This window comes from Platichthys flesus, chromosome 2, assembly GCF_949316205.1.
Source record: "Platichthys flesus chromosome 2, fPlaFle2.1, whole genome shotgun sequence".
In the NCBI taxonomy this organism is placed as follows: Eukaryota; Metazoa; Chordata; class Actinopteri; order Pleuronectiformes; family Pleuronectidae; genus Platichthys; species Platichthys flesus.
Window position 1 is genome coordinate 14024278 of NC_084946.1, and position 11241 is coordinate 14035518.

An 11241-nucleotide genomic window follows, 5' to 3' on the forward strand; every position below is an offset into this window, starting at 1 on the left:
GCGCCAACATTAACAGGGCTGGCCCTGACCAGTGAGCTGAGCTCCCAACTACGGTTCGGAGCCGAGACACTGGCCAGAGAAGAAAACACTTGGAACACGTTGCTTGATTGGTCTGCATATGTGTGCCATGAGTGATGAGTGATGTAGTGCGAAGTCGAGTTAGTTGGTTTAGGTTATGCTACATCGCGGACATTTTACGGGCACTGAGCAACGACATGGTGAAAGCATTCCATTTAGACAGCAACTCTCCTGAGGAGAAAGTATTGAAATGTCATAAGCGTTAGTGAACAGGTAGGGGGTGGGGCACGTGACAATTCTAGGCCAATGGCTGTAGGGTTTTGTGGGATGGAAGGCTCTCATTGGCTGATGAGTTGGCATATCAAGGGTGAATGAGAAAGGGGAGTGAAGAATACAGTAGTGGATGATAGGAGTGTCGGAGTTACGAACAAGAAGTGTGATGTGTTCGCTGGACTTTAATAAAGTTACACATAAAGAGAGAAGTTTCCTGTCGTCTGTACGCGAGGACGCTACAATATGAACGTGTTCACCGTTTAAACTCATTATTTGTCATTGATTTGCGTTCAGTTCATCGTTCACACAAAGGTTAACGTGTTCAATGTACGCGTTCTTTTGCGTTCGTTCATGCACAACACTGGGTATATGTTATTGTGGAAATTGATTTTAATACACAAAATCAGAATATCATTACAGGTAGTACATTCCTCAATATAAGTAATTGTTTTTCAATGGGTCTACATTTGTATTTAATAATCACAAAGATGATATTTAACTTCTTGATTTTTCCTTTTTACCTACATCATGTGCTAATATGGAGGCTACCATTAGTCAGGTTGTAATTAGTTTCACAAAGCCAAACATTTTATTTAATTTAAATTTGCACTTGGCAAAACTTGATGTTAGAGCTGCAGAGGTCATATATCAAATTGATGCTTAAAAGAGAGATGAATATGTTATTATTATCATTAATACCGTCGCCAACGATTAAAAGGCCCGAAACACCTAATGACACTAAAGTAAAGAGCTGAAGACATGTCCCTAACATCTGCCAGCATCAACTGGCGTTAGGCATTGATCAGCTGCAGTAGCACAGACAAGACCTATTATCCATCTTGTTCTATGTTCAAAAAAGGTAAAGCATTTAGTTTAAAAAGTCATAGAGGTAATAACGTCTGATCTACTGAGCCGGACACATGGCTTTCACAGTGCTGCCATACAAGCCAGTAGCCAGTCAGATTCACCGTTAGCCTCAGTTCGGCCTGTACCCTGTAGCCTGTTTGTGAGATTTTCAACATTTTCATTCATTTCTCAAAGAATAATTTATAGATGTTGATAGAAGGAAACAGGCATATGTAGGGAACTGATATTTATGAGTTTGTGCAATTTGGTGCAAATCTAAATATAATTCTGGATCTATTGAATATAAATGTAGTTGTGTGAGAGGACTGTCTGGCCTTGGAGGTATCAACTCTACCGAGTGCCATTCTTATTCCTTAAGACCATGTAGAATTGCCCAGAAGGCTCAAATTATTTCTTTATGCTGAGGGTTGTTATCGATGGTAAAGTGGGAGTCACAGATCCATATTTTAAATCAAAATGGATGGTTTAGGGCCAAACATGCCAAGAGAACATGTTTTTCTCCTCACCTCCTCCCCCAGTGGCCACTGAAGAAGACACTTATGTTAGAGGTGTAACTTCACACCATCAATGGTTTGTTTTTCGCAAATCTGTTAAAGTGAAACAAAAGAAGCCCACAAACAACAGCAACACTTTCCTTCCAGTCTGCACAGTCCACTTCTTCACTCGAACGCTGCGTCAACAAAGTCAACGCCGTGCAGAATAACTCGGAGGGTGAATAGAAGAGTACATACATCATTTAATGGTGGATTTTCATTGCTGCTTGATGTTGACTTGACTCTGTGCCCTTATTGTATGATGGGACGTCTTATTAAACGAGGAGTGCACTTTGAACTAGGCAAAGATCTTGGTGATGAACTCTCGGAAACGTTTGGCGTACTGCTCTGGATGAACCGTGGAGATTTCTGCTCCCGCCTGCAGAAAACACAGAGACACAGTCGATAAGAGGCGGAGCAGAAAGTGAGAGAAACCTTTTACACTTTGCAGGCGAGAGAAGCAAAAGCGAGCGTACGAAGCCATCCCTTTACACAACTCTGATCCCTCACCCCGTGTTTGACAGCCTTGGCAGCATGAGCGGCTTTCTTCCTGGTGTCGTACTCTGTCAGCACGTCAATCAGGCCCATAAAATACACCTCTCTCTGGGGTGCACCTACAAGGGAGTGATTCACAGCATCGGGTGGGTGATATCGATCTGCGCGTAAACAATCTGAGCTGCTGCAGCCAAGTGCAAGGTGGGATTGGGGTGCATTACAGCCTGGGGATAGCTCAGCTGTCAGGACTCACCTACGGCGCTCTGAATAGCATACACATCCACATACGGGTCAAACTCCCCAGCCCCCATGGGTTTGAAGGAGTTCATGTACCCAGCGATGCCCTGGCCGTTTTCATCCTCCTCTTCCTCTTCATAGGGAAGCCCTGTTTCCTCATCCTCCTCCTCCTCATCGTCCTCCTCCCTCTCAGCCCGCTCTACATCATGGATGCCCAGCAGCAGGCTGTAGTCCATCATCCTCATACGCACCAGAAACTGTGGACACACACAGACACACACATTCTACATATTAAAAGAAACTTATGACGGGCTTCATCCCTCAAACTCTCCGGTCTTACCTCAGTGTCTCTGTTGAGTTTGTCCATGATCTTCTCTTTCTCCTCTTCACCCACATACACTTTTTGCATTTTATTCCTGAAGTCCACATCCTTATAGGTGGGCAGCTCTTTCACCTGGACACAGCAGAGTGAAGCTCAACTGCATCATATTAGCATTTTTATGCCTCTGTCCCAGAGACAGTCAAAGGCGCGTTTGACCAAGTCTGTCTTCAGGGAAGTTCTTGATTTGATTTCAGTGGTCAAGGGTCACAGTGACCTTGTTTTATTGTGCATATTATACAATATGTCAGGAACTGCACTGTTTAGTGGAGGCATACAACGACAGGGCTTTGATTCTGTTTCTCATTAAACACGATCAATCGGCCCATTTCCAGTGACATGAAAGCCAAATGATTTCACCACAAAAATTGTTTTCCATACCCGCACAGTTGGAAAGATCAAAGATTCCCCACAGCTCTGCAGTTATTTATACTCCATCCATTCATGCAGCTCTTTAATAGCAGGTTATCTGGGTCAGAGTCATTACAGCTCAAACACTATGCCCCCGATGTAATTTAGAGTCATTTGAGGAGGACTTTTTCTGTAAAAAAAGTTTTTTTTGAAAGTCTCATCTTGAAACAAAAAATTTTCACAATGCAAACACAAGAGGGAATTTTTCCTTTCCATGTTCATGCTCATTGTGAGAGCGTGTGGTATTTTCTCGATAGTACTGTAAGGTCTGGGCCACGCTTTGTACTATCGCCTGAGATAAGCCTAACTTGAACTCACCACAAATGAAGGATCTAATATATTATCTTTCCAATGAATCAAATAAAACAGGCTGATATTAATATACATTTTGTTTTCAATTGATCAATGTTCACTTGTTAATGAAAACAAATAGCCAATAGCACATATCACCAAAGGTTTGACAGGTGGCCTGAATTTGCTCTGTGCTACTTGGGCCATATCCACCATTCACCACATGGGCCACCTAGGGTTCACATCCAGATTACACTTTGGGTAGAGCACTGCATAATTACCGTATGCTATGAATTGCTAATAATAAACACAGTCATTAAAACGGCGATATTGGAGTTCACCACATTATTTGACTTTTTAAATCTGAACTCACCTTTTCTTTAAAACTTGCCTCACGAGACACCAGTGACCCCTGAGGAAAGACAAGGCAGTGACTGATACTACTTATCACACGATGCTCCGGTAACACGATACATTAAGGAAGAACTTAAACTCAAGGTTGTGTAGAATTATTTAGTGCAATAACAGGATATTTCAAGTTGGAGAATTTAGATCTCTCTGGACAGCACTTGCCTCTTGACAGCACTCAATAAATTCTGATGTAATGAGGGTGTGTGGCATGAAGAAAAGTCAATATAAATCCTCATCTCGCTGCACGTCTCCTGCAGGCTTTACCTTGAGGTCGTACTTCCTGTGCACATGCAGTCTGTGGCTGAAAACGTTCCTCATGACTAACAGGTAGGTGTCCTCGCTCTCCACTGTGACTCTGTACATGGCCAGGAACTGAGGGAGCAGGGTACTCCCGTGGCAGGTGACGATGTGCTGGAAGAGAAACACAGTGAATGAGCGATGAAGGAAGCGTGAACACAGCAGCGTGTAAATGAAGGTGCTTTGGTTAAGTGTCAGACGATGCCTCACTGTCCAGCCATAATTATATTTAATTATGTTTACTTATTTCACCCTCACTGGATAATTGTAATACGCACACCTGCACTTCTTTGCTTAGACCGTCGCACTGTTCGGACTGTTTGTTTTGTTTTGTTTTGTTTTGTTTTGTTTTGTTTTGGTTTGTTTTGTTTTGTTTTGTTATGTTTGTTTTGTGATGTGTATTCTGTGTAAGCAACTGAGAGCCACTTTACCGAGTTAATTTCCCTGTTTGATCAAACTTCCTTGGCCAATAAACCTGATTCTGATAAATACAAATTGTTGTTTGCCGACAATACATTTCCTAACTCGAATATCCAGAGGAAGTATTTAAACTAGGATTTTTTTTTTTTTTTCTCGTGCAAATTCACAAGCATGTGGGTGACAAGCTCCACATTTCTGCCAAGGTTTCACACCATTCCATTATTAGTGGTGGGAATGAACAAAAAAACACAATGAGATGCCAAAAAAGATGGAAGGAGACGACTGCTGGTAAGTTAACAACAGGTTTCAAAACGTTTTTTAATAAATACCTTTATCATTAAATTTTAGTAAGAATAAAAGGGGATTCATCTGGCCGGAAAAAAAACAATAATGACTTTTAGTGATAAAACTTGATCTTTGTTTGTTTGATCTCCACATGTCACCTATGGAGAAACTTCATCCATTGAAAAAGTCCGTGAAATGTATTTGAAAGCCACAGAAAAGGCAAATAAATGATCAATGAAATCAATGTTTTGAGTTGAATAATGGTTCTCATGCACACTTTTTTATGCATTTATACATACATGTGTATAAATATGTATATGTATATAAATATAATGAGAACATCATTATTGAACAATACTTATTTTCCAACTGTGATAAGTTAAAAAATAATAAAATTTAAAAAAGGCAAAAGAGAACAGAATAACTGTTACATTACAACATATATGAATTCAGATTTATAATAAATTTGCACTTTTAATACAGGTAACAAAGGGCAACTAGAGTGATCAGATTGAGAATAATTATAAAGAATAGACAGATATTAAAAGATTTTGATGTAAAAGAAGGTGCCCTGGTCTTGTACAGTATAATTACTAGTCGGATATTCAATGTTGTATGTGATTGATGTTGTGGGTGACTGTGTCTCAGGAGGTTCAGCAGTTCGACTGAAGGTCAATGGTTCGATCCACTTCACCTCCAGTCCACATGTCAAAGTGACCTTGGGAAACACTGAATTCTGAATTGATGCTGATGGCTGTGGATGTATGAGTGATAAAGGTCTGAGTGGGTGAATGTGACCTGTGGCGTAAACGCTTCATGTGGTTGTTTAGACAAGAAATGCAGATGCCAGAGGTCGTTTTTTGACAATTCGTGCCCCTCGTACCTGGTGATACTCTGAGAGGATGTTGTGCATTTCCTCCACCACCTCACTGGAGATCTCTTTAACCACCAAGGTGCGGTCACACGACGTCAGCAGCCTGCCCACGCTGTGCCCCTCCTCTTCTTTGAGGGGGGGACTGTGGGCCAGAGACACCTGTTGGTGAGCGAGAGGACAACATCATGTTTTTGAAACCATTTCCACTGAGACATTTTTATACATTTCCAATGCAAACATTGAGTTTTCAACCTCAACTTTGGAACAGCGAGCAGGGCTCCACCCGAGGATCTAAGGCTGCGTGCAGGTGCAGGCACATTAGGGGTCAACGATTCTGTGTTGTAGCCTACAGCCCGACTCCTGCGAGCTTTAAATGTGGTCGGTAAGATCTTAAAATCAAGTGATGTTTGGAAAGTGTTGTGACTTTTCTTTTTCGAGCCGTACAGTCCGACTCTAATCAGCACATGGTTCAAAGTGCACATACAGCCTGTGACTGAGTGCAAACCAAATGATGTGTCTCTTTATCACCTGCCGCATGCAAATATCACACAAAGCAAATTCAAATTTAGATCAGCATGGAAAACAGGAAACTGTTGGGTTCTCAAAAAACAAAACACAGCAAAACAATATCAAACGTTCTGAGTTTGTGCTTCAATTTAAATTTTTCCCCATGTTTTTTTCTGCACAGTCAAATTCAGATTGAAGTTTATAATCTTACCCGGTAATCTTGGTCCTCAATGCCAAAATGCTCTCGCAGGTTTCTGAACACCTGTGGACAGTACTCTTTGAATTTGAACTGCCCGGGTAGATTCTCTCTGTGGAACAAAGGAACCTGTTTTAATACATAAGATAAAAAATGGCACATGTTGTATCTTCTTGAAATTGAAACAATTTAATTTACAGTTTGAGAAAAATACAAGACACTTGATAAATGCTAAGTTGATAAATTAATAAAGTGATATTGGGTTGGGTTTTATGCACTTGTGTGGGTAAAGTAATGTACAGTCATGTGTATGTATAGTTAGAATTTGCACTGTGAATATATATAAGTTTGGATGAGGTGGAGTGTTATGTGTGATCAGGGTAAGTGTTGTAAACACAGCTTCAGCATAAACCTTTTCGGGCGATGTATTTATTTAGATGTATTCATTTGCTTGTTGTTATTGGCCAAATAAATGTATTTATCTTATTTATCTATCTTCTTAATAAATACAGCACAAAAACATGTTTGTGCACAAAAGCAACTGTTATCAAAGTGTACCTGCGGCTGTTTGCTACAGCTGTTTCCATATTTACTGGCAAAATTCATACAATCTGTTGAGAGTTAGTAACCACATCGAAATTATTTTTCTTATTGTTCTTTGTGTACAGCTGTTGCTTTTGACTAGGTTGTACATTTAGTTGTTGGGAGGAAAAATGAATAAAGACCGACCAAGGCAAAGAAAAACATACAGTATATTCTCGTTCTTCCCAGCTCTCTTATAAGTCTTTACACAACCTGGATTCCTGAATGGATTAAGGGATTATTGAATGCCACTCTGTTTTTTACACTCCATCCTTATAGAAACTGAACCTCATGTATTTCACAGCTTTCATAAATAGTGATTATTTTCTAAAACACTCTGTCTCACACTTTGTCTTGACTGACAAGTTGTGCTCTTTGAGCCCTGAAACATCTTTTAGATGAGTTCATCAGCTTCAGCTACTTTATTATTCATCCGGCACCTATTGATATTCTGCTGCAACACAACCCGTGGAACAGCTTATTGGATGTGAACTGTGTGCTGCATTTTCACAATAACATTCTTCAGTAAATACTACTCTTTTGCACATATTTCATGTTGCAGTCCATACATGCACAGTTTCTTTATTTGTTTAAACTTTTTGGCTTATGTTAGAGTCATTGTTAATGGTCATAGCTGCGGCTATGGTGGTGTTAAAGGGGTTTTGATGGAGAAAAAACAATACACACTGGGGTCTGCAATTTCTGATAAGCACCGGCAGACAAGTCGATCACAAGCAGGCACAGAAATGTGTGTAAATGGACAGGAAGCAGTGTGAGTTACAGACACACACAGCTAAGTGGAGCACATACTTGTTGAAGAGGTGGTTGCTGACTTTTATTTTGGCGCTGGCCTTGAAGTTGTCAGGGAGCAGCATGACAGGCACAGGCACCTGACTCAGCTCGTTGATCTGGATGTGAGGAGCATCAGTGGTTCAAAAGCTGGTCAACAAATTCACGCTCATATCAATAGTAATAATGAAGATGTGTTAGAGTCAGTGAGCAGCTCACCTACCTACCGAGTGGTTGACTCCCCACATCAGAGCGCTCAGCACAGGCTCCCCGGCTCGGAACACCTCCACCTTCTGCTGCACAAAGTGCTTCTTCTTGGTCTTCCTCTTGGAGGCGCCGGGAGAAGACATGGTGTCACAGGTATCCGTGTCTCAGTGGGTGAGTGTTCGAGTGAGAGTGGGCAGGGTGCGTGTAGTCATCTGTGGAGCTCTGTGTGTATGTAAAGTAAGCTGAGGTCCGCCCTGTGGCCTCAGTGCTGCAGCAGCCTGGAGCAGAGTGGAGCTGTGAACTAATACAACACCCACTGGACCAAAGAGTATGATGGTGTGTAGTGGATTCAGTCTCACAACAGTGGAATCATACACAGACACGTGACTGTGATGAGACAACAGGCAAAATTAATATGTAGCCATTCATGCACCTGATATGTGAACAATACTTAATTATGTACTTTAGTAAATTTTAGTAAAGTTCATTTTGGTACTTTGACTTTTTCATCCATTCATTGGTAGTTGTTTGATGACTTCTTCCACTGCTGTGTGAGATGTAATATTTTAGCATGTTTTCCTCAATTCAAACACATTTGTAGCTACAAACATAAAGTCATAATTTCAAAGCCCTTAAGATATATGACAACATGGGAGTATTGTAATAACTTTTACTTCTATAAAATTCTTGTTTGTATTGGTTTTGTATGAAACTGCATCAAACTAAAGGCGTGTGGTCCTTTAAGATGAAAGAGTAATAATCTATTGATCAATATATAGATATATTGACGCTAACACTCATATCAGACTTGAGTTTTGAGTAGATGTCCATCTCATGCTCCTTCTGTTGAAGTACTTAAGGCTGAGAAATAAATGATCAAAACAATTGCTGTGCAGCCAAGCTAAACAGAATGCTCATCATGGTGGACCACTGCTGCCAGTTTAGGAGCCATTTTTTAAGGTGCTTTCTCTACATATCTAAATGACCATTAGACTTTAGACTATATATAAAGATTAATGACATGACTGCTACCCAAAAGTGAAGCCAAAGGTTCTCGACCGCCACCGGGTGGCCGGCTGCAGTATAGAAGTCCCTTCTCATAAATGTCAATGGTTGGGTCACAAAAAGTCAACGTGCATGTGAAATACATTCACACTGATGTTTATTAAAGTGGATGTTTCTGATAACTCTGGTTTTAATTGGTTATTTTCTTCTTCTTCTTCTTCTTTTTCTTTTTCTTCTGTTGCTATTGAATTAAGTGACTAGATACATTTACTTTTTGAGAAATCACATTTTTATTTGTAATAAAATATCAATTCAGAAACTCAAAAAACTGAAACTTTTCTTAAAACTAACTTGAAAATAATGCCAGCATGTGCATTTGTCTTGTGTCTGCTCTTATGAGCTAGTCAACATATATGTTAGTAATATTAGCATAAATAAAAAAATCATATAAAAAGTAACATAAATAGAATGACATCTATATATTATATAAACAGAAATAAAATTACAGTGGTTTCAATGTAAGAAAAATATTATATAAATATGATATACTGGGTGCAAACAAAATGCCAAATTACATCTTATGTATGGTTTATATATCTAGTTATATAAAAACAGGTTTCCAATTGTAATTATAAAACTTGACATAAGATATTTATGGAGTTAAAATCTTGAACTTAAAAAGTAAACGACTTGAAAATGTGCAAACGTTTCTGCAGAGTTGCTGCAGAGCTAAATGATCAGGGAGAGAGTTGTTGTCTCTGTCTTTCTCCAAAGTAATAAATCAGATCAATACAACCTCAATATTTTCAGCAGAGGGCGCAAAAAGACAAAGTTACTAAGATTTTGACACAGTTCTTCATTGGTGGAAAGTTGTTTCTGGCTGATGGAAAATGAATCAGTTTCTCTGTGTGATGTTCCTTCATCTTTATCCTCCTCTGCTTCAGTCCAGTCTTCATGCCGCTCAGCAGCTCAGGCGGCCTTTGTCTCTGGTTCCTGTAGCGACCTGCATGCCTTTCTCGTCCACACACCAACACTTTCCACGCTGCTTCCCTCGAGATGACCAACACTGCACAAACACACAGTGAAGCTTTAACTTGAGCTGCAAATACAACCAGATCTCTGATAATGTGATTTGTTGTAGATTGAACTCACCTGCTTCTTTCTGAAGAAGCCACGCTTGTCACAGTTGGGCATGTAGATGTCGTGGTTTGAATCAAATAAATGTGCATCAAGCCCTTGGATGAGTTTTGTTAGCAGTTTTCGACATGGAGCCTGGAGGAAGAGTTAAACAGGAACATGTGAGTGTGTGACTGATCTCAGCTCAGTGATTTGACTGTTTCACTGATGAAGAGGATATTTACCTCCTCTGGATCCTCAGTGGGAGCTGGATCTAGGATCAGACAAAGACATGAATATTTGCACTGATCACTTATCAGAACCTGTTTAAATTGAACAACATGAATTTCATTTTACTATGAGGTCAGCTTTAAGTTTTATTTTTTAATAACTCCTAAAATAACTTGTAGTTAGTGACTATTCCGTTTTTGGTTAACTATTCAATCTCAGGTAATTAATGCAGAAATAATTGGAACACAACTAATTCAGGCTTTCACTCAGCCATAACCACATGCTATGAATACATTTTACTATGTCTGATGGTTTTATTTCAAAGGACTGAGCAGCAGAAGAAACCCATGGTGTGAAAAAATAGGTGTTTCTCTGTTTGAATTTGATCTTGACCATAACAACCTCATTATCATATGACAGAAAGTTTAGCTGTAAATCCATTTGTTGATTAAATGGGACGAGATGTTAGAAATCCAGTGTTGTATCTCAGCTCATTACTCTGCTACACCCATTCCCTTCCATCATCTTCCTGGCATGAGGTGAAGTCTGAGGCTTACCTGCAGTGTGGATCTTCTCCGTCGGGCTTACGCCGCTGGCATTACTGCAGACCCCCCTGCCTTCCAGCAGAGCTCGGAGAGGCCTCGGCTCATCCTGTGGAGGTGCACAGCTCAGACCACGGGCACAGCTCGGAGTGTAGACTCCGCACGGTGCTCCAACACCCAGAGAGGTGGTGTTTAAATCCACCAATGGCTGACTCTGTGAGGGCTTTCCTTTGCAGCCAGGACATCCTCTGGAGCGTTTGATCAGCGGCACTGGG

The 11241-nt window shown here is 40.4% G+C and overlaps 2 protein-coding genes across 3 annotated transcripts; both read right to left on the minus strand.

Moving 5' to 3' along the window:
• Window positions 1-1301: 1301 nt before the first annotated feature.
• Window positions 1302-8215, minus strand: LOC133965031 (phosphatidylinositol 5-phosphate 4-kinase type-2 gamma-like). 2 transcript variants are annotated; one of them, XM_062399411.1, is made up of 10 exons: window positions 8093-8215; window positions 7887-7984; window positions 6510-6606; window positions 5801-5950; window positions 4180-4326; window positions 3878-3916; window positions 2764-2877; window positions 2440-2680; window positions 2202-2305; window positions 1302-2070 (listed from the first exon to the last, which is right to left on the minus strand). In XM_062399411.1, exons 1-10 carry the CDS (start codon window positions 8213-8215, stop codon window positions 1990-1992), a joined length of 1194 nt encoding a protein of 397 aa, XP_062255395.1. In that variant the 3' UTR covers window positions 1302-1989. The 2 variants fall into 2 exon arrangements, with proteins under 2 accessions (XP_062255395.1, XP_062255403.1); XM_062399419.1 differs by lacking the exon at window positions 5801-5950.
• A 1198-nt stretch (window positions 8216-9413) lies between these two features.
• Window positions 9414-11241, minus strand: LOC133965054 (insulin-like growth factor-binding protein 3; the record flags this gene model as incomplete). The annotated part of the gene is given in 4 exon segments (XM_062399442.1): window positions 9414-10143; window positions 10230-10349; window positions 10439-10467; window positions 10982-11241. Coding segments are annotated over 4 exon segments (514 nt in total), but the record flags the coding sequence as incomplete, so codon positions are not given.